Raw genomic sequence first — 27861 nt, 5'->3', positions numbered from 1 at the left:
TTTTAAAATCAAGGGCCCTGCCAAGCCAAGTCTTGAATACTTCTATTGAGGAAACTCCCACTACTTCTCTGGGCAATATATTCCAGTATCTAGTTGTTTTTACAGTGGAGAATATTTTTCTCTTGGACAGAATTTCCCCTGAAGAAACGTATTCCAATTGCCCCTTGTCCTGTGCACCCCTGTGAAGAGGGATCGAACTTTCAGGAGTTAGAAAACTGGTTGGATCTCCCCTGAGCCTTCTTTTCACAAGGCTGAATAAACCCAGTTCCTTCAAACATGTGGCAAGCTCTGCAATCCTGCAAGCATCGTGTTGGCCCTCCATTGGACCCTCTCCAGTTTTTTACTCTCTCTCATGAACTGTCCAGGACCAAAACTCAACACAGTAATCCAGGTGCTCTCTATTTACTCTCTCATTTTGCTACAAAACATGAAACTGAGTCAAGGATCTGTTGCCTTACCTCAGAATCACACTGAGGGTCCCTAAAACCCCACAATGGAAACCAAGCCTGCTCCTGAAGCTCAATGACGTGGACCACATGGGTGAAACCACAGCTCAGGGAGAGACTGTCCCAACAATCTCAGGGACTATCCAACAAACTCCTCTAGGAAGTTTATCACATGCATCACAACCTCCTGCTCTGTATGCAAGCTGCAATTCTTCAAACTAAAAAAAAAAAAAAAGAAATCTCTTTAAGACAAACCACTACAATATACGAGTTGGCTTTACTTCCCTGATGGCTTTTTGAGGGTCTGTATTCTGCAAAAAGGCACATCCTGCAAATGACTGGGATCACTTTGATCACCTGGGGTTACCAACGCTGAAGTGTCTCATTTCTCTGCCATTGCCCACCTGGAAAGCCACCAGTGCCGAAAACCCTGACGCACTAGTGACCTGCCCTAGAAACTGATGAGCTGGAAAGTGAAAGGTACACATCAATTTATGTTTGTTTTTTTCAGTCATGGTTCCTGCTAAAGGTTTCCTTTTAAGTACTTAGGAGTAACACCGAGTCGTGCCCTCCCCTCCAGCTGCCGGGCACCCCCGGCCGGCGGTGCCGCCGTGCCCCGGCTGGCCCCCATCACACGCCAATCCCGCAAACGAAACCGAAACGGGCGCTGGGGCTGGCCCGGTGGCTGCCTGAGGAGGCGCGGAGCGGGACGGGGGACGCGCTCCTCGCTGACATGGAGCCGGACCACCGGAGACCCTCGGCCGCCCCTGCAGGCACCCACCCCACGCCCTCCGTCATTCTCCAGCGGCAGCAGAGGGGCTGGAGCACGGCGGCTGCAGGCTGGCTGCCTGCTGCGGGAACCCCAGCCTCAGCTGCCCTTGCCGGCCGCCCTCGCTGGCCCAGGAGGCCGACTGCAACCTCTGCGTGCACTTGGTGGAGCTGCTCCACAGCACGCTGGTGGATAGAATGCAGACCGCCAAGTGCCTGCAGATGGGCATCTTCCAGGGCGAGGACCGGGATCGGGTAAGTGGCCCACCCACACCAGGCAGTGCCACAGACACTGGCCATCCCCAGGAGCTGTGGGGCAGGTAGGAAGCCACAACTAGAAATGGCCTTGTAAGTGCAAAAATGAAAGGTGAAACTTGGGGGAAAAGAGAAATGGTGCTCCAAGTAAGCCAATGAAGACTGTTGGCAGTGGGCCAGCAGGTGGGATGCCAGCTAAGAACCAGGAAAAGAAAAATGCCATGAACAGAGGGTTAGACTAAGCCAGTGTCTAAATGGAAGGAATATGGCTGGCTTTGCTGATACTTATCATTTTGCCACAGACCTTAGGCTCAGAAGATCATTGTCTTCTGACACCAGAACCGTACCAGGAAGTAGTGATGGCCTGTGAAGTCCTAGAGAATACTTGAGTTAAAATAAAGCAAGACCTTCCCTCCCCTTTTTTCCCATAGGTTCACTAAAGAGTACCATACTAGACAGTAAAGCTGAGCAGAAATACCAGTTTGACAAGAAAGAGCAACTTTGATGAAAACATTTGCCAGTGTTTACTCCATTTGGCTAAGAATGACTTGCCTGGACTAATGTGAAACTTATTTGGAACCCAAAAAAATGGATACCCTGAAACAGTGTTAGAAGAAATTAAAGTAATACTTGCCATAATCATGATGGTAAAACTGGCAAACTAAGGGTGGAACTACATCATATTAGCACTCTGAGCTTTTGCGTCCACTTTTTAGGTAGTTTTATGCTCCATCTCAGATAAATGACAGTCATGTACATAATTTTGTCTGGTGACTGTCAGGCAGCAGTAAGGGCCAGCTGCACCCTAAGGGATGGGTAGCCGAGCATGGTAACACAGCAGGCAGAGGCAGGGGCCTTTTAGGAGGTTACCGGCTCCATTCCCTGGTAATGGATCCACATGTTCCCCCAGGCTGTCTTTTTGCTCCTGGTATTTCCATTAAGCCCTTCATTGCCCTCCACAATCCTGCCAGTTTTAACTCCAACAATGCCTAAGCTTTCTTAATGTGCTTCTGTATTCCTTTCTGTTTACCTCTCCCTACTCGCACTTCCCATGCACTTCCTTTTAGTGTTCAGTCTCAGCGGTTTCCACTGCTATGCCTGCCCATTTTCTTGCATATCAGGATGGGTGATTCTCGAGCCTCGAGAAAATTGCCCTTGAGGACCAAACACCTGTCTTGGGCTGCTTTACTGCTGTGATGGTCATATTGTTCCTCATGTGATCACATGTCAAGTTCTGCTCATGACAGCCTTGGGACACTTTTCCATAGCTTCTTTGAGGGCAATAGTCACTTTCTAGAGGCTTAGCTATTGTATCTTTAAGTGGAAATTAATATAGTGAAGCCAGTTTAAGAAAGGAAATGTTCCATTTTATGTATGAAGTCATGTTACAGATTAAGTCTGAGCTCTGGTAAGCCGTATGACATGACTTCTCCTTAATCAAGGTTGGCTATTCCCTAAACCAGTGTCAACACCAATTATTATTCAATAATAATAATTATTATATAGTGGTTATTATTATAACCATTGTCCAGTCTCTCCAATTAAATTTTAGGTCTCATAAGTTTTATATATCCTACTCAAAACCATATGAACATGGACAAAATTGCAATAAATTTCTTCTGATGAGTGGCAGGCCCACTTTATATCTTTATTTTTAAGTGTGTTTTAATGATGACAGAGAAATGCTTTTGTACCTATCCTGAACCATTTCCAAAGCCTGTCTCAGGATTAGGGTTTTTTTTTTTAATTTTCACCAGATCCACACTGTAACTGACAATCTTGGGAACAGAGATGGTGCAAGTAGCTATTGAGCAGAATAGTGCAGAAGAAAGATTGGTTCTGTCCTTTTTTGATTGCTCTGTGTGAAAGCCAACATGGAGGCCTTGCAGACAATTTAAGCAGAAATACAAGAGGAATCATCTTATTTCACTAATGCTAATGTGTGGGGTTTAAATATCTCTTTTTTGTACTGTTACTTAGGAAACAATGCAGGGTTCTCACTGTATTGATTTCACTGTGACACTGAGACTAATTCTTTCACTTGTCCAGGGATTTCAAAATCAAGTTATGTAACAGCTTATTCAATAGGTTCTTAAACACTAAAAATCCTTGTTAAGCAATATCAGAAATACAATCATATGTATGTAGTTGTAATTAAACTGAATCCTTACCTTTTATAACCCATTGGTTTTCAATGTGATGTTTTTATAATAATTCATAAAAAATATTCTGAAGATTAATTTGAACAAATAAAACAAACCTTTTCTGTATTTCTCCTTCAACACAAAGATTAGTGTTTCCTTTATAGAATGTTTACAAATATATGTGGCATTTTAAAGTACACTGCAGTATGTCTCCTTGGGGGTAAGACATTCATAAGTCTCAAGACATTGTATAAAATTTCCTATAAATAATAAACTAGTAAAGGCATTATTTACAGAAATGAAACTAAACAAGCTATAGGTTTTTGGCTACTACTTTTTATTCCTGTACAATAATTATGATATTGTAAAATTATCCCAGTGCTCCTCTGGATTCTGAAATGTGAAAAAGGAAGCAGCCCCAAAATACTCTATCCCTCATTTTTTACTGGGCTCCACATATGTTTTATAATATTTTTGAGACAGAAGGTTTTTAACAGATTTCCCATGTAGCAGCTTCAGCCTTCTTGCTTGAGGAGCTCACCAGAACTGTATCTTTGTGCTTTTAGTTGCTGCATACGGGACAATGCATTAAGACTGGGATAAGAGGTGTGTGAAGGTGTCTTTTCTAGTTGAGGACAGAAACCAACCTGTCCTCTGCCAGACACAGATAAGCAGCTGCCATATTTGAGCATGCGGTTCAAAGGTGGTTGAGTGTTCCAGTCTGCGGGACAAAACCAACCAAGTTAGAGCCCCAGAAGATAGTTCTGAGTGAAAGTCAGGTGCTGGGAATAGCTCGGCAGGACTGTGGTCCTGATTTTCATTTTGTGTTGCAGCTTTGTCAGTCTTAAATTCTTGTCTTCATTACTTTGCTATCAGTAAGGTAAACAAAGTAATAAATATTTAGCAAATATGCAAATTATTAAAATTCTTTTCACATTTTTATTTTCAATTCTTTTCAAACTTTGCATATGTGAATTTTCAGTATAGTGCAGACTACATGGGGTAAAACTTGAGTTTAATTCAGTTGTTTGATGCAATACTGAATGAATGCATTTATTCCACAGTTTCTCAGTAGTCTTGGGCAATGCAGGCCCTAAAATAAACTGTATGGATAAATACATAAAGCATAAATTGTATTGCTCTTACCAGAGGAAAAGAATTTTTCCACGTACACAGTCCTGTACATGTGTAGATATGTAAAGTGCTGTAGCATCCACTGATAGAAGGTCATAGACAGGAAATGCTAAGAACAGGTTCATTGGGTACCTTGGAAGAAGAGTGGTGCTACATTTTATCACTCCTGGTCAATCCTCAGTGATTTGTTACAGTAAAATACATTGTTATTAGCAGATGCCTACACATAGAAGTTGAAAACTTTGTAAAAAATAAATCTTGAAATAAATTAGATCTATTAATTTCTTTAAATGTAATTTCTAATTGCAGAATAATTGAGTTCCAAATCTGGGAAAACCTGGAATGCAGTCTTACGCAGTTTTTGTAAAAAATGTTTAATGAGCAGCATTTTTTTTGCCTTTGGAGCATGCCTAGTTCTACGTAAGTCTAATAAAAATAAAAGAACAGAGAAGTCAAAGAGAAATTATTTGCATATTTGAAATGAGACAAAGAAGTGGAAGGAGGGAAAACATTTTGTGAAAGCTCTCAGGTCTTCTGGTTTACAGGCAAGTTTTGAAGTTCTGCTGTAAGGCACATCCACTTATAAGCTTACAGGAGCAATGGAATTGAGAAGGTAGGAAACATGGTCTAGTCCACAAATTCAATTTTCAGATCTTTATAGTGACCACAGATATTTGATATTTATGGCCAACAACTTTCTTAATAAATATTTATAAAAACATCAACATTCCAAACTATAATGTTTAAATCAAGATCAAGACCATGTGTTATGCTGTTACGCCATGATGAATACAGGTTAATTCTATGTTTTCTGTGCTCCACACTAAAAGAAATTAAATGTTTTATAGTGCTATGGAATTCCTGTTTATTTTCTAGGAACAGAGAATAGACAAAATGGGATGAAGAGCAGTACGAATGAAGAAACAGAAGTTACAAGACAACTAGGATATGCCATAGTGGAGGATTTGAAACAGCAAGAAAATGTGAATCATAGTTTCAGCAGTGAGAGCAGTGTATTGGAAACATCTATTGGAAAGAATTCTGCAGTTTCAAGTATGTCCACTAACTGGTATTTTGTGCTGGTACCAGTTAAACTTTAGTAACTGCAAGTAACCGAAAGAACGTTCTTGGTACATTAGCTCCCGTCTTGTTTATAAATTCAGGAACATATGGTACCGTCAAGGTGATGGGAATGAATGGAAAAAGTAAATCTTAATCTCTTGGAAGCAGTAAATTCCATTTCTTTCTATGAATTAACAGCAATAGCAATTTTAAGGATCTGATTAAAAAGTTGTTCAGTTCAAAGAGTTGCTCTAGGACAAGAAAGAAAATGTTGTCATAATTGAACTAATTAATCTGAAAGGTAAGAGCTGGTTCAGAAACCAATTTGCTAGCCCAGTACAGAATGGCTTAGGAGGACATGGCCAAAAAATCTTTAGCACACTATGTGCAGCCTTCATGTAGACATTTTCTGTATCCTTGTTGTAGTGATGGTGTTTTATCTACTATGGGCTGCTTGATTTTCTTATAATTGAGCAACATTAATGATCTTCCTTTCCTCTTAAATAGCACTTTTAACAACTTTGTTTTATTATTTTTTAATTTACTATGTGAAGAAATTAGTCATTTTCAAACATATTCAATATTGTTAATTAAAAATATTAATATTATTAAAGTAATACTTTATGACAGACCTATTTGTGGTAGGTTTATACCGTCCAATGTAAACATTAGGTTTACATTGACAACTCCTCCCATTGTTGACAAAGTTTAAATCAAGAGGAAAGTTTCTGTACCACGATCACTGCAGCTGTATTTCGTACTTCTTTCTAGAAGGCTGTTAGTTCTATATTGGAAAATATTTTTGCTTTTGGTAAGTCCTTTAGTGCTGTCCAACAAGTAGTTTTTCTTTTTATTTTAAGGTTTTATATTTACAGAGCATCAAACACCCTTTGTCACTTACATCACATGCTCAGAAGTACATTTTTTAGTACAAATTTGTAGAAATTGTTGTGGCCAATGGATCCACTTTTTAAAACATGAGCTGGGAGTTGATTATGAGCAACAGCAATTACCCACAACAATTCCCAAACATAGCTGGGAACCAATGATTCAAACATGTGCTGTATGATTAAGGAACCATTCGTATGCGTTACAAGTTCAGATGGAGCTCAAACAATAGTTACAACTGAGATAAATCCTGCCTGAAATTATTTTAGTGGGCTTACTCAGCCAGAGTAAGACAGCTAAGGCTGCTCTCTTTTCATCAAACGTGAATAAATAAAAAAAAATTGGCTCTGAAAATTGCAGCCTTTCAGTGTGCAACAGTACTAGCCTATTTCTCATTTAGCATGATATTAACAGCATATCACAATGTTTTGTAGCAAGTAGTGAATTATTAACTACAGAAAAAATACTGGTTTTCCTGGATCAGAACATAATTTGGCAGTATAAAGAAGAGGTGCCAAATATTTAATGATGATTCAGAATGGATCAGACTGAGTTATCCTCAGTCTTAGTTAGGATCCTTTCAGGGCAAGGCTAAGGCTCTTAATTGTAGCCTCACTGAGGGTAGGTTTTCATCGCTGTTAGCCTGATCTTTTGCCTGACTCTTGCCAGGTTGACGGTTACAGATAACTAGATCTATTAGCTATTGACTAGCCTGCCACAAACTAATTCTAGCCTGAAAGCTATGGTCTCCTCTGAGCACCGAACTGTACTGAAAGTAATAGACAGTGGGCATTAGCAGTTTGTGCGGTTGAGTAGATCTGTTCGGTGAAATGGTGCTAAGGGTGTACATACTACATGAATTCTGGCAATTTGGTTCAAATTGACTTCAGGCTGGTATGGACTGTATGCCTGCAAGTGGCTGGGACACATCTCATTTGGTTTCAGCTGACAGGAGTTCATTTCTTGTGATCCAAACCAGCTCTGGTATATGAACCAAAGTAGTATAAGTGGGGACAGTTGACAGATTCACTGTAAACGTGCACTTCTGAGTTAAACTCAACCAGCAGTGTAGATGCAACATAGCAATGGCTACCAGGAGACAGTGCTGCATGAAGATGGCTGTAGAGGAACTGGCTCACATACAGCCATCTTGACGTGCAGTAGGCTTTGAACTCTATGCATTGGTACACACAGACTTGACTGCACTCAAGTCTTTTTCTATTTTCATCCTTTCTCATGATTTCATAAGACTGTATTTTTAGACCAGGCAGCTGAAAATACAACTGGAGTCCAGATTCTACTTCCAAGCAGGCTGGGAACCCACCTAATTTGCAATCTGATGCTGTCAAATGCTGTCAGTTTTGCAGTACACTCCCACCATTCCTTCGTGGATTGAGGACAGATTTCAAGGAGAAAGGAGCTTTTTCAAGTCACTTGAAATTACTGCAATTTGCATTGTATCTTTTATTGGAGTAGCTGAGACAGAGGGAGTCAGAAGGTATGAGAGCAGTAGGGTCACAAAGACAAAGTAGAAATAGATCATTTAGCCTAAGAGAAAAATGGAGAGAAATTGTGCGTGTAAAAACACAGATAAGAAACTGCGCACGCAAAACCCAACACAAAAGCAGTAAGTTTGTAAGGTCAGAAATTAAACACCTGGATTAAGGCTACAGTTACCTGTAAAAGCAACAATTTAAATAGTAGCTCTGTTTCTCAATGTCTATTTCATAAAAAAATTTTGATTGGAACAAATAATTGCACTGTAATTAACTGGAAATTTCAGTAATGTCTCACAAAATGTCCCTTAATACTTCAGATTAGAAAAACTGCCCATTAATTTGAAACTAGGACCAGTTTTAATAGCCTGTTTATATTTTGGTCCTTCATTTATATTTTCAAGATGTTTGAAACTTATTCTATGACATAATATAGCACAGGACAGGAAAGAAAGACTTTTTTCATTAATATTGCATAGATCCATTCTTTTCATTGCATTCCATTGTCTTTATACTTAGTCAATGCAAAGTGACTGAAAATCTTTCTGTGGAGTTTGCTGCATTACAATGTGCAAATAGCACTGTAAGGGAAGACTTGTGAAAGTGAAAACAGCTGTTAGAATATAAACTCTTTTATCTTCGTTGTTTTGGAAAGACCCTGGGGGTATTTTATTTTATTTTATTTTATTTTATAAGAATTCAAGGAAGTTGCCACAGTTGAAAAAGGAGAACATTATTCACCTTTCATTTGGAAGATGAGTATTTTGCATTTCACTTCACCACTGAGATTTTCTGTTGAGAGATTATTTTGTAATGCATGCTGCACATTGTAATTTAGATAATTATGTACAAAACACTTTGTGAATGCATATTCTCTGTGGCATATACATCTTTCAGTAGGTCATTGTAGATGGGAGACCACATGGAAGAGATACAGACAATTTTAATTTTGTCCTCTCTTTCCTATCCGCATGGATTCCTAGAAAGTGAAAACAAGTGGTAGCAGTGTCATCTTCATAGTTGGAGTTCCCACTAATGCTGCTTAATAGTTTGTTGCAGGTCTTTGAACATGGATTATAACTGGTGAGGTTTTCTTCTCTTTTTCAGGAAAATGCTGTCTTTTAATGTGATATTAAATGCGTGCTACTAATAGGGAAATTTTATAGAAATCAGGATTCTGCTGTGAATATATTTTTAAGTGCATTTGTGTTGATTGCATTGATTCCTAGGAGACTAGACTTTTAATTTAGGTGCTTAAAGTCTTCAATGCCCTTGCCCATTGTAACACTTCCTACAGATGGTGGTGATTCATAGTTGGATCAAATTCTGAGGTCTGTATGGAGTAAATTATGAAAACTGTAGGACAGCAAGACAGATGTTTGCATCACTTTTCATGGTTTTGTTAGAAAAACTAAAAATAAAGACTTAACACCTGACTCATAGTGGTAGCTAAGGTAGCTTCATTTCAGTTGTCTGTTATACTTGATCCGTGAAATAGTAGGTTTGTTTCTGTTTTTCATGCACCTTTAAAGGAGAGGAAAACTTGCATAAAGGAAAATCAAAGTTTCATATTTTTACTGAACGCAGACTAGGTTTAATGTCCACCTCACTTTCCAAGATTTTGTAGTGTGTATTTCAGGTGTAACATTCTAAGACACTATAACTTCTGTTCAGTTCTAAACTCTCATTCACAGCATCTGTTTTGCTTTTTGAATTATTTGTTTGGGTCAATAAGTTGGAGACAATATGTATATGGACCATAATGGGATATTCACTGGAAAAAACTATGAAAACCTTGATAGGACACAAGTTCACTAGCTAATTAAGCAAAACACAGGTCAATGCTATTTGACTGATTTCTTATGCATACTATGAGCTCAGTTGCAGAGTACTGCAGGTAAGCTGACAATGCAGGGTGAGGCTGTTTGCAGCGAATTTTTCCAGAAGAACTGTGTATCTCTTTAGATATTAAAAGGACTGAGTTTTAGAAAATCTAGCTGTATAAATTACACTTGTGACTAAAAAACAGTCAGTGTAATACATTGATTGCCCAGCAGAGGGAGACCTTAACATTAGAATATCTACAGTAAACTTGACAGATTCTGTGGCAGTGTCCAAATCTGTTTGGTGTAGTGGGATTGTCGGTCTTTGCTTTTACTTGCAAACAGTTTGGAAGATTTAATAATTCCTCTCTGATTTTATTTACCTGGGAGCTATGGTTTACTCTTGTTACATGAAGAGACCCTTTTAAAAAAAAAAATCACAGTTCTGGTTTTGATTTTCTTCTACTATGGATATAACTCACATGACTTACAGGGAGTAAAAGAGAATGTCTTCAGTTTGCCAGCAGCACAGTGTTTCCAGTAGACCAACATGTTTTCTTTCTTCCTTTCTTCCTTCCTTTCTTCCTTTCTTCCTTTCTTCCTTTCTTCCTTTCTTCCTTTCTTCCTTTCTTCCTTTCTTTTTTTGGCTCTTCACCACTCTGAAAAGATACAGTAAAATAGGACTAGAGTGGATCATGTCTGGACCCTTGCTTTCAAGCAAACAGAACATAGATGCTTGACAACAGTAAATCATGACTCATATTGCCTTACCTCTTACCTCTGGGCTAGAACAAAAATCAATCAATACTGGTTCACAGTATTTAGACACCAGACTTCCTCTTATTTTGTTGGAAAACAGATGCCATTTTTATGGGTACGGACTTCAGTCTCAGCCCCAAAAGAGTTGATTTACTGAGATCGTCTGAATAGATCTCTAGACATCATCATCATCCGGAATGGTCAGTGATGCAGAATGACAGAATCACATAGGCTCGAAGGGACTTCCAGAAGTCATCCAGTGCAGTCCCCTGTACAGATACTCATAATGCTGCCACATATGTATGCATCTTTTGCTCTGAGAGGAGCTAGATTGTGCCTGGGCCCTGCAGAGAGCAAGCAAGAGGGAACAGGACATGCTTTAGAGGCATCTGAATGTGAGGAGAAGCATTTCCGGGGTACTGCAGAACAGTAATGAAGGTCCGCTTTGGTCCTAATTTAGTAGCCCTATTTGTTAAAGCAACCTAATCAATGGAGGTTACTATCTGAAGACCTTTGCAAATCTCACATTTAAACATATGTGCAAGTTCTAAATATAGTTTTAAACTAAATATTGGACTGTGTTTACATAATACTTTGCAGACAGATAGGAACTTGCTATGTATATACTGAGCCCAATTAAACACTGCTGTTGTAAAAGACATCCCATTTTTTAGTTCTTTTAATCTTAGACCTCAGGCAGAACAAATTTGCAGCTGTCCACCATGGTGAACAGCCTGTGTTTGCCTACACAGAATTCAAGAGGAATCAGTTACCTTTTGGAATGTAGCCTTTATAAAGTTTGTGCCGGAAGTGTGTGTTGTGCAAGGGCTAGAAACAATCTGGGTACTTCTCAGGCCAATTCTGCCTAATAAAGCTAGTATTAGATCAGTTAAGTTAATGTAAATGTTATATATCATATGCCTGCAAAGTGTTTACTATAAGTGCTTTTAAAATAGTTTTAAGCTTTTTAAATATTGAGATCCACGTATTTTGCAAGTACACAGAAAATTCAGGATATCTCAGATCTAAATTGCAGTCCTATAGCTAGGGCTTTAGTCTATGTATTGCTAACTCTGAAGAATATACTTTGCACTTCTGCATCAACTGAGGTGACTCATCAGTCACATTGTATTTTTTCCTCACTGTGTCACATGAAATGTCTGGGCACAGAAACTTGGCATTAGCTATGTCCAGTAGTCTAGCAGAAAAAAAAATAAGAATCACTACAGTTATGTGAAGAATGCAGAATTTTTTTCCAATGTTTACTTGCTATATGTTCTGTTTACATGTGGGGTTTAAAAACAACTAGTTAAAATGTTTTTCAAAACATTACTGCTCTTTAATCTTGCCTAGTGAGCTCAGTGAGAGCAACCATGAGGAAAAAAGCTAAGGAGATACAGATGGACTTTGTGATATTTATGGATTTTATAATTTGAAGTTTTGCAGTAGGACTATATTGTATTAAAAGAGATGTTTGGATAGTGACACTATTCAATCACTGACATGATTTGGATTTTAATGCAAAGAATCACATGGATTTAGTTGCAGTTTTCTGTGCAAGGATCATTTTACATTTAAGAAAAATGGTGGAATTAGGACAATAGAAGAATAAGTATCATGTTTCTTTTAGCCCTGAACAGCAATTCATGTGAGCCTTGTACAAAGGCAGACAACTTCCCTAAAGTTATACTGTGCACGATGAAAATTCTTTAATGGAATCATATCCTGTGAAAAGATTCCTGTATTAGCCTTTATATAAACAGGGGCTGAGGAAGCTAGGAGAGAGCTAAGTTAAATATTTTTTAGGCCTGGACAGTTAATTGAGGATGTTAAGGAACTGAAATTTAACCAAACAGATGGGTGATAAAGTGCTAGTTTCAATATGATTGAACTACTGAATTTAGCCAACCAGAAAGCAAACAACGTTCTTCGTCAAAAGAGAGTAGTAGAAGTCAGATAAGTAACAGCAAGTACTCTCTGGTGTGAATTTCCCTGTGTTCCAGGTAGTACTGCACTCACACTAAAAGGCAAAGCAAGCAAAAAACACTTAAGAATGGCATTCGGATGTTTCCATCAGCAGTATTTTATCAAGCTTCATTACTTTTTGTTAGTTTAATTTTATTTAATGGAATCAGGGATACTAGAAAAATACACTTATTTTGTGTGTAATGTATCAGTGATAATAAAATCCTCATGATTCTTCATTTAATGCTATCATCAGGAAATAAAACTGTAGAATGAATTTGTGCCTTTTCTTCACTGAGTACAGTTAATGCTTTGAGGGTGGTTTAAATGTATAAGGGGGAAATAAACCACAAAACTTCATTGAAATAAATCCTTGCGACATTCACGTATATAAAATTTTTGACTTCTTAATATATGTAAACTGAAGAGACTTGATATGCTTTTCTTAATGCCAGAAATAATGCAACAGCAGTTTTCCACTTTTAACTTTAGAACATTGTTTGTTTCACCTGTAACCATAAATCTGAACGCTCTGCCATTGCATTTTATGTGATAGATGGAAGGTTTTGGCCTTCAGGTGGCAAATGTATATGGCTTTTTAGTGAACAGCTCGATTGCATTATGTATGAGTCAGTCTGGAGGCAGCGCAATCTACCATGAATAGTTGCAATACATTCTACAGTTTGCTCTATCTTGTATGGTCAATTGAATTTTCTTATCTATTTGATCTTTATACTTTATAACTCCCTTCATCATTTTTTTAAGTGGTCTCTATCTGTTTTTCTTTCTATGGCTCCATCCTTTTTTTGTTCTTCTACGAAGTATTTAAAAAGGTAGCTTACTTGCAACCAAATACATTTCAGTACTGGTGAAAGAGTATGTGACGTAAGGTTGGCTAGATTATAAATACCGCAGCTCTGAACACAATGTTTGTTGGTCCCAGTGCTACTGAACTGTATCATTTGAATTCATACATAATAATAGTCATGTCAGCATAGATGGGTGAAGACATACTGTGGCTCATTCCACCTACCCTGGTTGGTAACTGGATGTAAGCAGTTCTGATCCAAAGTTGCACAGGTCCACAGAGCAGCATTGCCTATGCTAATATGCCCTGTTTCTATTTATTCAGAAAATGCTTCTGATAGTAAATTAATATTTTTCCCTTTGACATTTGTTCAGTATTCTGATGAATGCTCTGTGCCTCCTATTTGATCCTTATATTTCTTTGTACCCTTAGATGAAGATGAAGTGGAGAGCAGAGCTTCACCTGAGCCAGATCTGATCCTGAGAGGTTACCAGATGGAAGTTGCAAAGCCAGCACTGAATGGGGAGAAAATTATAATATGTCTCCCCACAGGCAGTGGTAAAACCAAAGTGGCTGTTTACATTACCAAAGATCACTTGGATAAGAGCAGCATCAGAGCCTGGAAAATTTGTAGTACTTGTTACTAAGGTATGTTTGTCCACTTTTTAAAAAAAAGTATTTTTAAAACCTCATGCACTGTTAATATAGAACTTGTAAAATGAATATAAATGCATTTCTCAGCTTCTCCAGATGTAGCCGTGTTTAAAGGCATACAGATCTAGACTCATCTCCATTGCACTATCATCATGGTGCAAGCATGAATGATTTTAGTTTACCCCAGTGCCAGTGCAAATTTACATGTGCCCTAATAACCACATTATTGGCAAAAGTACAATTTCATGTTAGAATGAATAGAACTAAAATCATATTTTAAAAAATAAAAATATTTTTCACATTCTGTGTTTGTATTTGGTAATGAAGGCCACCTAATGAGTCTCACAGTAGTTAAGGAATATTCTGTCAGATTTTCTGATAATTGCTGTAATTTTTAAAGTTAAATTTAGCACATATAATAATCTATTGTAATATTAAAATATAGAAATACATTTAAGATTTTTATTAAAAGAATAAAAAATATCCATATCCTCCTATAAGAATAAAATTGATAGTATGTTATAAGCTCAGTTAAAGAGCCAGAGCATGCATGGTTTGTTCGTTCTTTTTAAGGCACAGTGAAGTCAAAGTTCTTGGGACAAAAAGGTTTTATAGGACCAATTGGAGGGGACAGGTTGGTTTGGGAATTTTTAGTCCTTCGTTTTCTTTTTTGTGTTTGGTGGGGTTTTTTTAATCCTACCCTGCAATGAATAAAGGAATGTTTCCTTTTTAAAAAAAGTAAAGTGTATGTGTACCTAACAACATTTCTGGCAAACAAGCATTTATTTTTAAACCTATTTATGTTCTGATTTAAATTCTTTGGAAACTTTTATTCAGGTAGTGATGGTAGAGCAGCATTTACAAAAGGAGTTTAATCCATTTCTGAAACATTGTTATCAGGTTATTGGTGTAAAAGTGGTGATTCTTAGCTAAAAAGCTCATTTCCTGAAGTTGTCCGAAGAAATGATATCATCATCAGTACAGCACATATCCTTGAGAATTCATTGTTAAATGCAGCTGAAGAAGATGAAGAAGGTGTCCACTTATCAGGCAAGTTTTTAATTCTGAAATTTTTACAGAAGGGCTAAAAGTATGTCTCTGTTGTGGAAAATTGCAGGGTAAAAATGTGCCACATGCAGTACTTAATGATTTTTCAGTTGACTAGTTTTATAAATGCAAGCTGAGAGTCAAAAACAGATCTTAGTTAATGAGCATGCATTTTTTTCAAGACAAATTAGACTCTCAGAGTTCATTTGTACTAAATATTTGCTATGCTTCCTATTTTATCTAGCTCAAGCACAACTTTGTGCAAATGCAGCCATACTGGTTCCACTTTCCAAGCCTGGTAGAGTATTGAGTTATATCACATGGAAGCCATAAACAGGATGAGAAAAAAATTATAAAAACGCAATGTACTCAATAGTTTAAGAAATACAATGGAACACAAGATAAAAGCCAATCTATTATAAAAGTTTATTCTTTAAACTCTTACCATTTTGCTAACATACAGAGATATGGTTACTTATAACTATATCTCTCTGAGGTTGGCAGATATAATGGTCTCCTACAAAAGGTGAAGGAAGTTGAAGAGAACAAAAGATACAAGATGAGATGAGGTAAAATTGTTTGCCCAGAATACTAAAGCGGCACCTATCTATAGGAGATCAGAAAGGAAATGGTATTATCTGCCAGTGACATACAAATAATGGAACATCCCACAACTTTGGCTCGAGGATTTGGGCTACAGTGACCCTCCTCTGTGAGATGTGAACTTCTCCCTCTATCTGCACAGTCAACTCTTTTTCAGATGGGGCAGGATGTAGCTGAGGGGAGAGCTATGATATTCAAAATAATAGATCTGAGATAGAAGTACTTCTCTGGGTGTTACAGAGACAGCAGAGAAACCTGAGGGGTCAGCCTGTGTCTATCAGTGCCTAGTGCTGACTGGAGTACTGCTTGATCCACACTAACTCCTGCAGACCACTTGGGTCCCTCAGAATTGCCTCCCCTCCTTCAGAATGCCTTTTATTAACCTAGGCAGAGTACCAGAGATTTTCTTGTACTTACTTCCTTTCCACTGCACCCAAGTTAATATACCTTCCCAACACTGAATCATTTGGGAATGTCGTATAGAGGCACCTTAGAGGCACCTGAACATTTCTACAGGAACTGCTCACCTGAGTAGAACTGGGCTGAGTTCCAACCAGGTTGTGTAACGAAGTATTTTTTTGAATGGGTTTCACACCTTGCAAAGTTTCCTTCATAAGGGGGTATATTTTTTCCAGAACTGAGGTAGCCCTGCAAACAGGGCCCTGTTTGCCTGCTATTACACCTGTGCTAGTAAGTTCGGCTGGACCAAAGCCAAGCAAGCCTGAACAGAGCCAGCTCTATTTTTATGGCTATGACTTGGTTAACCCGCAGCCTATATAAACCATCCTCATTAGTTACAAGTTGTTCATTCTTAATCTCTGTTCATACTTTTTTCATCTGTTTCCAGAGGTCTGCCTTACATGTAACATGGAATTCCATCCTCAGTGAAATGGAGGGACCTCTCTTAATTGCATTTTACCAAATGTTTACCCTCTTTACCATGGGCTGAAGTCACTGTGTGGACTTTCTAGAAGCTGTGTATCACTTCCTTAGTAGAAGCACATCTCTTCTTGTGTGTTTGGTTCTTCCTGAGTAATGATAGGAATATGCATTACAGAGACGATGGTCAAAATCAAAGGGAGTAATTTCATGTTGGCAAAATAGCTGAGAAACTGCCAGCACTGCTTCTGAAGTCTTTCAATATGTAGAAATCTTAGAAACAAATAGAAATTTAGGTTTGGAACCACATCACTCCAGTTCAAAGCAGCTTCCTGAACCACTTGTGTGAAGACAATCAGATTTCCCCAGTGACATGGAGCACTAGCTTGCTTTCCTAGCAGTAGTCTTTGGTTTAGCCTTTAAATAAAATTTCCCTTGTTCAGTCTCCACCTTTCTTTAGGTTCTTCAAAAAGAAAGTTACACGATATTTTCTCCAGCAGAAAGGCCATCTGAGAATGTTCTAGCTCTCTGTTAGTTTCCAACTTCTGCTGCCAGTTGTTGCAAACTAATTTGTAGTGATGCAACAATTTGAGCATGCTAATGTGTAAACAAGATCATGGAAATTGTGTGAATTAAAAAAAAAAGAAAGAAAAAGAGTTTAACCCTGATCATTTCAGTGATCTTCTTTACAGTCATTTCCACAAACGTTTGTTGAATTGTAGGAAACAATGTCAAATTAGAGAGTTATTGGCCAGCTAGGGGAAGAGTGGGAGCTCCATAAATCAGTTTTGCTGTTAGAGAAACAGAGAAATGTTCATGTCTTTCAAATCGGAACCTTGAAATATCTGTCACTGGCTGCATATACAGATAGATTAAGAGATGTTTTCTATGTGTGTAAGAAATTTAAAACAAAAATAATCTTTATTTTCCTTATTGTATAGTATTTTATTTGTTGCACGTAAATATAATCTAACTAAAGAGCACATAATACCTGTCTGAATCTTCATCAGTTTCCTCCGCTACAAAAGAGAGATGATTGGTAGTGCTCCTACCATCTGTTTGTTCTTTCCAATGACACATCCATAAAGTAATATAAATCTTTTAATTGGACAGGAATAGGGAGGAAATCTCTCTGCTGCTATAAAATGGAAGCATATTTTGATCAGGACAGGCCTTTCTAGAATGTCTGAAAGGCTTCTAACATGTTATGTATCGTCTCATAAGCAAACAATGTGTCGTTTGTCAGATACACTTAGGGATATAAAAGATAGGATGGAGTTAAACTATGATATGTTCTTACCACTGGTTATTAAAAATATCTCTCTGGAATTCTTTATACCATCAGATTGGTTTTGCAAAAATAGAAAAGCTTTTTAGATTACATGAAATGTAAAACTACTTGACCCATCAGGACTGGAGCAAAGATTCCAAAGTTCATTAAATATATACAGCTTCCATCCACACCTTCCTGCAGCACTATAAATTTCCTAATCTGTAAGGGCTCAGGTTCTCTTCAACAGTGTCCTCACCTGTAAGAAGATTTAGTCACAGAAATTCTACATTTGAAAGAAAATTAATCATTTTAGGGGTTGTCTTTTTTTTTCAGATTTTTCATTCATCATTATTGATGAGTGTCATCACACTCAAAAGGAATTTTCATTCTCAGCTCTGGGGGCTGTGCATATTAATGTTTCTCCTTGTAAGACTTTTTCTGTTGTTTTAAAACTGTTTTGCAAATATTATAAACTGTGATTTAGCTCTTTAATACAGTGCACTTAACTCTGTACCATTTCTGGTGTATAGACAGAGTTTTTTTCTTTTGCTTATTCTTACCATGAAATATAGGCAAAGTGTATGTTAAAAAGTTAACAGTGATTTATTTTGATTGATTAGTGTTTCTAATGAATGTAAACTCACTTGAAAAATAATTGGCATGCCACAGATCTTCAAACTGGATGTGAATTAGCCATGCTGGGAGAATTATATAGAAAGCTGCTCTTTGTTTTGTTTTTTTCTAGAGCTGTTATTCTACATGGTCATTTTTTCTCAATTTACATCTGCTATTTTTAAAGCAAAAAAGAAACAGCCGAAAGACTTGGCTGGAAAGCCAGGATATGAAAAAGAGAAGCTAATACAGTTGCAAAACACTAATGGAGGAGTTCACGAATACTGAGGAACCTGGAGGAACTATTTTCACAAAGACTTGGCTAAGTGCCTTTGCTCTATTCCAGTAGAATAAGGATAACCCAAAATTTGAAGAAATAGGAATTAAGGCCCCTTATCTTATCGGTGCTAGAAATAACAGTGAAATTAAACCCATGACTGAGGTACAGAACTATGCACTACAGCATTAAAATCTTGTCATGATTTGAGGAAATAGCTTGTACTAGAACAGACTGAAGTTTGGAGCCCAGAGTTCTGGTTTCATACCTGCCAGCAACTTACCTTCATAAGCTGCAGGACAGGTGAATAACAATGTCAGATTTTATTTCCACAAGAAACGAGCTTTTTAGGTTTTGGATTCTATGGCAATAGGAGTAACAGGCAGCCATTTCCTAGAGGGACATAAGTTGTACTGAGGCATAGGAAGAAAAAGCGAACAAAATAGCAATAGCAACAATGCAATAGTTAAATGAGTTTATATTTATCGGGACAACAGTAATTCAAATTATGTTTTACTTGCTGAATTGAAAATAAAATTACAATGTTGATTATGCCTGTCTTTTTCTGATATCATTGCTTAATCAACTTATACCAATTTATATGCATGCTTCTCACTGACGCATAATCACTGAAAGAGAATTTGCCAAAATCCGCAATGAAAATTTCACAATTGATCACTCAACAGTCCGTCTCATACCATTGTGTTGACTTCACACACAACATCTCTCTGATGATTTATACCTCCAAACTAAACATTTTCAAAACAAAGTACTTCAGTATCCTAAAATCTCTCTTCTATTCTGCTTTTTACTCCCCATAAAATTGCCGCTTCAGCACTTAAGCAAAAATGGTGTGGTTTACTACTGGACAGAGTCCATTTCCTTCAGCTGCTCTCAGTTTCAAAAAAAAATTAGGAATTGTTCTCTCAAAACATTGCTTGTTTTCCATGAAAATTTGGTATTTAATCTGTGCACCACATTGCATGAATGAAACAATAACCTCTACATTTTGAAACTGAATATAGCAAATAGGAAGTTTCTCTCCCTCTGCTCAAGCTTGTTTGAAATATCCAGCTAATTCAGAAGTCTGTGTTTTAGATGCTTTATTTTTTAAATGTGTCATTGCTGTGCATTTTGGTGCTCCCCAAATCACCAAAATTATTGTCCCCATTTATTATGGGGACTTTTAAGTGCTTTGGAACTTGACTTGGAAGTGCTGAAGTCTATACTTTAAGGTGAAATTTTTGAAATATTGCAATATTATCATAACTCCTAGCGCCTACGAAATGGGCTACAAAGTTCCAAGCTCAGTTACCTTAAAAAGGTTGGCTTCTGCTCCCTCATTCCTCAAAAAAGGTGCTGAGCACTTATTATATTCAATAAGAACTCCTTGTTTGTGATCCTGAAAGATGCTTAAATGCAGTTGTTGAAGCCTCTTGATGTTTGGCACGCTACTCTGAAATGATTGGACTATAATTCCTGAAACCTCTTAAATAGAAAAAACTGATGACAGAAACTTATACTGAAAGTATACTGGTGTTTTTTTGTTTGTTTGTTTGTTTGGGGTTTTTTTAATTTACAAAGCAAAAGGAAGCAAAGGGAACAAAGGGAAGTTATTAATAAATTCCAAGGTGGAAATGTAAATTTACTTATTCCTAGTACTGCAGCTGAGGAAGGCCTAGACATCAAAGAGTGTAACATCATTATTTGCTGTGACCTCATCATCATTGAAATTGCTATGGTGCAGGTATGAGTTCACTGCATACATAAATCATTTTTAAAAGTGCATTTCTGTTTGGAATATGCAAATGGTGAATCATATACCTGAGGTTTGAGATAATTTTTAAATACTTGCATGCTAAAAGAGAAAATGCTCTTGCAACAAGGTTCATTTCCAGTTGCCATCCTCACTTTGCATGCAATCTAAAATTTGCCTCCATGTGTAATGGTGTAACATCCATTTAAAGCTCTACACAAACAGTAAGCTCTTTTAATAGAAAAGGTATGAGAATATGATCATCAGACTGGTTGATATAAAAGATTTTTGTACAACCAACAGCTAAAAGGAGGTAACTGCATATTAGAATACCAGTTTGTCCATGTTCTCACTTAATTAGTGAACACAAATATTTATATATTTAATACTTAAATGCATGCTTATTTTTTGGTGACAAAATACAGTTGCTGCTTTGCAAAATGTTGTGTTAATCACAAATCTCCTGAGTACTATTTCCACAGGTATCTTTGATGATAATGCAGAAACAGAATATGTTATTCACTGATTCTTTATCTGTCTGAGTTAAGTGGGAAAAAATGCTCTGTGGGGCCACTGGGTAAGGAACAGTACGTGTCTTCCATTACAAAACTAGGAAAAAATGTTGTGCAGTGTTATAGGGAACATTGTGCTGTTTATGTTGTATTCCTTGCAAATTGTAGGCTTGCGGTTGAGCTTGAGCTGATGACAGCACCTATGTACTTGTGGCTTCAAGTGGCTCAGGAGCTGTTGAACTTGAAGATGTTAATATTTTCTGCAAGAAAATGATGTATAAGGTCAATCAGCATGTTCAGAAGATGCTACAGGAAGAGTATTTAAATAAGGTATTTACTGCAACTCTGCACTTTCCCTTTAAAGATGACTGATTTATATTGTAAGAAATACTTTATATCTGAAATCTACTTACAGGAGGAAAACTTAAAATAATATTAGTTACTACATATAGCCTTGAATCCTTCTGCCAATATTTGTTTTAAAAACTATGTTTTCTGGGTCTTTAGAAAAGTCTGCTTTTCTATTGGTAAGAAGGGAAACACGCAAGTCGGGAAAACTGACTAGAAGTCATGTTGTCAGTGAACTTGGTAAAATAACTGAAAAAGAAAACTATTACTGTCATTCCACCAGAATGTTACAGTGCTCTTACTGATCTATTTCTAGATTCAGAATTTCCAGTTGCAAAGTATAGTGGAAAAACAAATGAAGGCAAAGAGAGATCAGCACACAAGAAAAATCCTTCACTAATAACATTCCTATGCAAAAATTGCCACAAGCTGATATGTTCTGGAGAAGACATACAAGTTATTGAAAACATGCATCATGTCAGTGTGAAAAAAGATTTCCAGTGTTCATGAACTACCTTATCTCAGCCCAAAACAGATTTTCTTTTCAGCAGGGCTGTACAGGGCCTGTAACCGTCTAGGCCCTGTGGGGCAAAAAAAAGATTATTCCAATATTGTCAAGTCCTAGTTTGAAGAAATTATTTGTTCTTACCCCTGATTTCGAGATGACCAGAGTTGGAAACTTTGGAAAAAGATACAGGTCCTGTGGTATTATTAACTAGGTCACTTATTCTATAATATGGTGTGTATTCCACAGTGTAACTCCATTGCAAGAGATGCCAGCTAGTTTGGTAAACATTGATGTTAAACTCTGTTTAACTTTTCAGTGCCATGATGGCAGGAGGTGACTTTCTCTTCCCACTCATAATGGAAATTCAGAGACCAAGAAAATGTTTTAATTTGACTTCAGTTGCATTTGCTTCCTACAGTAAATTTGTAATGGGTATGGTACATTAGAGATCAGTCGTGGTTTGCTAACTATATGGCAGACACCATCCAACCAAGTTGTTGCCCTCCAGAGTTCTCGTTTCTTTGAGACCTATCTCTGGGATAATTTGTAAAGACTTTTTAAAGAGTTAATAAGAAATTAGTACCTATATGTTGAAAAAATTAAAATTGAGCTGCAGCCCTAAACATTAAACTGCTTTTACTGTGAAATTGTCTGGTCGGCATAATGTTACCAGTCAATTCAAACTACAGGGTAATAATTCTTATAACCCCCCAGCACAGGCTTATAGTAACCTTCAAAATGGGGTACTCCCTAAACTAAAGCAATGTAAGAATGTGCACATACTCTGCAGCTCCGGATATCAGAGCCAAATGATTCTGTTAAGGGGTAAGGTTGGACTACAGGGAATAAAAAGAAAACCTCTAACTTTTAGGTATCATTGCTTTGACAGCTCCATGGCACCTGAAAAAAACAAGCTAGATCTATCCCCTATTATAATGGAGAGCCTGCTGCTCCTAGTTTAAGATGTCTGAGGGAGGATGCAGCTCCTGATATTCTACAAAAGGATGCGTGGAGTACAGTTGTATTTCAGCATTACTTAGGAGCATGAAATATGACCTTGCATTTTCTCCAGCTCCTGAATGTGCACAACAGTCACGGAGTTTATGACCTTTTAGGTTTCATATCTGACCAGCAATTGTAGTCACTGTGTGTTTAAGGCTATATGTAGCACCGAATGACCAATGTATTCTGATGCACACTTTCTGACTGTTTTTCAGAAATTTTTACCATACAAGAGGAAATAAGACACTGCAAGATAAGCATTCTGATTACCAGACAAATAGGGAAATTATATGTAAAGACTGTGGAAAAGTGAGGAACAACTTGTTTTCATACTTTTGTGTTGTTGTTCTCTGTATTTATTTCTGTCTAATGATCTTGTCTATTTTATCTGAAATATAATTTCCTTATACCTGCAGGCTTAGGGAAATATGGTGGTTCATCAAGGTCTTGACCTGCCTTGTCTAAAGATTAGAAATTTTGTGTTTGTGTTTTAAGACAAGGAAACAACAAAGCAAATTTTTCAGAAATGGAGAGAACTGCCCATCAGGTTCCCTAGTTTGATTATGCAGTTCATTGTCCTTCAAGTGATGAAGATTAAGGACTCAGAATGAAAACAAAAGCCCTTTTCCACTTTTTCAGCTGATTAGAAGCTCCTGTGTCCCATAGAAAGTGCTGCATCGTAAACTGTGAAGGCTCCTGGGCATGAGGAAACTGTTTTGAAGAGGAAAAAAATCCAAGGAAGGAGAAGGACGAAGTCACATGGCAGCTGTCTGCACTCAGATTTGCAGTGGTACTCCAGGACAAAGACAATGACCAAATACATTGCAGTCATGTGTATCCATGGAACAAATTCACATCTCTACTCACTACAGTCCACCATGGGGTGACAACACTGTCCAAAGCATGTTAGGTGACCTGTCATCAAGCACAGAACATAGGAGAGACATCTTGAGACTTGCCATGGTGATTATTTTCTGGTTTTCTTCTTGCTACAACCTTTTTGAAAATAAAGTGTCTCAAAAGAGGAGCCATGTAAAGAGAACAGATTAGCTGAGTGTTATTTCTGAATCATTGTTGCTTCATCAGTGACTGAGTTCTTCCCCTCTTATCTTTAGCTGTAAGCTCATACATTTTGACAGACTAAAATTAAGTTTCCATTTCAAAAGATCAAGCCCTTAAACTGACTTGAAATTGATTATTTCAATGTCCAAGAAGCACAATGCCATGTGCCTTTCTGTGTGTTAGTTTCACAGGATTGTTAAACTGGCTATATGAGGTATGTATTTTTTTCAATAAATTACTATAATGATGAACCTTTGCCAACTGTGATACTGTTTATTCTCTTTCACTGTAAGTATTTTGACAATAATAATACCACGGTTTCACCCTAGAAATTGAAAGAATAGTGGTGTATTCTGACTGTAAAAATAGCATAATGTGTCTCCATATTTATCTCATTGACAGATGTTTTTTCCCCCCTATTTGCAAGTAAGATACTGGAGAGTGGAAAGAAGGTCTGTTTGTTGTTATTAACAGTCAGCTTTGCAAATTCAGGATAAAGTGGTATGTTTACTGGCATGGACGAGTAAACACTTCAGTAGCCCCAGGTAAAATCTCTAAGTTACAACATAGCTGAAAAGTATATCCCAGCAAAAAAGAATCTTATTATGGCTAGATCTGTAATTACTCTGCATTTTTAAAAGGAATATAAATACTGTGTAAATTTTTTTAAAATCAGATCTTATTTCAGATTTTCATCAGGACCAGATTTGGTGGGGTTTTTTTTATATTTCTGGCCTTGCTTCAAGGGGAGGGGAAAAGATCTAATTTCTGACTGAGAAGAGCAGCACATTTCAGATATCACCACACTGATACAGGCCATTTTGGGATTAGCTACTTACTTATAAACAAATTACAGCATTATGAAATAAATATGCACACTGATGAGTTTTCACTGTAGCAGTTTTGTAGATTAGAATGTGCTTAAATTAAAGAAATTGTGGTTTATTTATAGGGTGAAATTATTCCACAACAGTGATTTATACCAATAAACTACTACCTTAGGGCTGTAAAAAAAAAAAAATTAGGTGCATTGAGAGTTAAGAGATTATATATGCAAAGATGTTTCAAGACACAGCAATTCCACAGGTACTTTTGAATGATACAACTAAAACAAGAAAGGCTGGTGGGAGATAGGGAGTGTAAACAGTTTGTAGTGTATGTGGTTTATATTTATGTATATCTTTACATGTTGCTATTCTTACCTTTACATATTGTGCAGGGCAGAACAAATGTTAAATCTTCACCAATTTCTTTATTCGACATTAGATACTTCATTAGTTAAAAAAATTAAACCATATCCCTCATCTATTGTTCTTAGAAACTCTAAGTTACTCTCTTTCTTGTATTGTAGTATTTTGCTTAATACTGAAGCTTTTGGCTACTTCTAGAATGTGCCGATTTAGCATTAAGTGTAGGAAAAATTTTACACTTTTTATACATTGATCTGAGAATCTGACTATTTAAAATAGTTGGAGATTGATAGATCACACATGATTGTAATTTAAGATGTATTTCGTTCATGTGCTCAGTATCTAATGAGATGCTATGAAACATACTACAAATTAATTATTAGAATAGTCTCTCTTGGTAAATCATCATCATCCAGATCATCTCTGGATTTCTGTGTTAATGTTGCATCCCAACAAAGAGGAAGTCAAGCAAAAACACCAAAAGGCCCCCATGGATGAACAAGGAGCTCCTGGGCAAAGTCAAACAAAAAAAAGGAAGCCTACACAGGGTGGAAGCAAGGGCAGGTAGCCCGGGAAGAATACAGAGAAACTGTCTGAGCAGCCAGGGAGCAGGTTAGGAAAGCCAAAGCCCTGATGATAGAAATTAGTCTGGCCAGGGATGTCAAGGACAACAAGAAAAGCTTCTATAGGTATGTCAGTGATAAGAGGAGGACGAGGGAAAATGTGGGTCCCCTCTGGAATGAAATGGGTGACCTGGTTACCCAGGATATGGAGAAGGCTGAGGTACTCAACAACTTCTTCGCCTCAGTCTTCACTGGCAAGTGCTTGAGCCACACTGCCCAGGTCACAGAAGGCAGGGACTGGGAGGATGCAGAACCACCCACTGTAGGAGAAGATGAGGTTCGAGAACATCTAAGGAACCTGAAGGGGCACAAGTCCATGGGACCTGATGAGTTGCATCCGCGGGTCTTGAGGGAACTGGCGGATGAAGTGGCCAGGCCACTCTCCATCATATTTGAGAAGTCCTGGCAGTCTGGCAAAGTTCCCGCCAACTGGAAGAGGGGGAACGTAACCCCCATTTTTAAGAAGGGTAAAAAGGAAGACCCAGGGAACTACAGGCCGGTTAGTCTCACCTCTGTGCCTGGCAAGATTATGGAGCAGACCCTCCTGGAGACTATGCTCAGGCACATGGAAAACAAGGAGGTGATTGGTGATGGCCAACACGGCTTCACTAAGGGCAAATCGTGCCTGACAAACTTGGTGACGTTCTATGATGGGGTTACAGCGTTGGTGGATAAGGGAAGGGCAGCCGACGTCATCTACCTGGAGTTGTGCAAGGCATTTGACACTGTCCCACACGACATCCTTGTCTCTAAATTGGAGAGACATAGATTCGATGGATGGACCACGCGGTGGTTAAGGAATTGGCTGGATGGTCGCACCCAAAGAGTTGTGACCAACGGCTCAATGTCCAAGTGGAGAACGGTGATGAGTGGCGTTCCTCAGGGGTCAGTACTGGGACCAGCGCTGTTCAACATCTTTGTCGGCGACATGGACAATGGGATCAAGTGCACCCTCAGCAAGTTTGCCGATGACACCAAGCTGTGTGGTGTGGTCGACAGGCTGGAGGGAAGGGATGCCATCCAGAGGGACCTTGACAGGCTGGAGAGGTGGACCCGTGCGAACCGCTTGAAGTTCAACAAGGCCAAGTGCAAGGTCCTGCCCGAGGGTCGGCGCAATCCCAAGCACGACCATAGGCTGGATGAGGAATGGATTGAAAGCAGCCCCGAGGAGGACTTGAGTGTATTGATTGATGAGAAGCTCAACATGAGCCGGCAGTGTGCGCTTGCAGCCCAGAAAGCCAACCGTGTCCTGGGCTGCATCAAGAGAGGCGTGACCAGCAGGTCGAGGGAGGTGATCCTGCCCCTCTACTCCACTCTTGTGAGACCCCACCTGGAGTACTGCATCCAGCTCTGGGGGCCCCAGTACAGGAGAGACATTGAGCTGTTGGAGAGAGTCCAGAGGAGGCCACGAAACTGATTGGAAGGATGGAGCACCTCTCCTGTGAGGACAGGCTGAGAGAGTTGGGGTTGTTCAGCCTGGAGAAAAGAAGGCTCCAGGGAGATCTAATTGCGGCTTACCAGTACCTGAAGGGGTCTACAGGAAAGCTGGCGAGGGACGGTTTATCAGGGAGTGTAGTGACAGGACAAGGGGTAATGGGTTCAAGCTGAAGGAAGGTCAATTTAGATTAGATATTAGAAATAAATTCTTTACAGTTAGAGTGGTGAGGCACTGGAACAGGTTGCCCAAAGAGGTTGTGGATGCCCCCTCCCTGGAAGTGTTTAAGACCAGGTTGGATGGGGCTTTGGGCAATGTGGTCTAGTGGAGGGTGTCCCTGCCTGCAGCAGGAGGGTTGGAACTAGATGATCTTTGAGGTCCCTTCCAAATCTAACCATTCTATGATTCTATGATTCTAATGTGTTGTTATAGTTATGTAAATGTAACATAATACACTGTATGTAGAATTTCCAAGTGTATGAAGTAATTTATTCAGTACTTTAAAGAAGTGTATAACCCTGGTAAAAAGATA

At 38.2% G+C, this 27861-nt stretch overlaps 1 protein-coding gene across 1 annotated transcript; it reads left to right on the top strand.

Annotated features, from left to right (window-relative positions):
• Positions 1-276: 276 nt before the first annotated feature.
• Positions 277-24290, top strand: IFIH1 (interferon induced with helicase C domain 1). Its single transcript, XM_054829412.1, is given in 20 exon segments — positions 277-382; positions 1186-1469; positions 3227-3269; positions 3272-3305; positions 4596-4615; positions 5624-5800; positions 13981-14155; positions 14157-14196; positions 15040-15114; positions 15117-15285; positions 15494-15552; positions 18698-18879; positions 18881-19058; positions 20488-20640; positions 21330-21491; positions 21826-21883; positions 21886-22009; positions 23235-23328; positions 23436-23571; positions 23574-24290. Coding segments are annotated over 20 exon segments (2313 nt in total). The 3' UTR covers positions 23618-24290.
• The last annotated feature ends 3571 nt before the right edge of the window (positions 24291-27861 follow it).

Source organism: Grus americana, chromosome 6 (assembly GCF_028858705.1).
Source record: "Grus americana isolate bGruAme1 chromosome 6, bGruAme1.mat, whole genome shotgun sequence".
Classification (NCBI taxonomy): Eukaryota; Metazoa; Chordata; class Aves; order Gruiformes; family Gruidae; genus Grus; species Grus americana.
The sequence above is the reverse complement of the archived record's forward strand: the minus strand, read 5'-3'. Positions and strand labels throughout refer to the sequence as shown.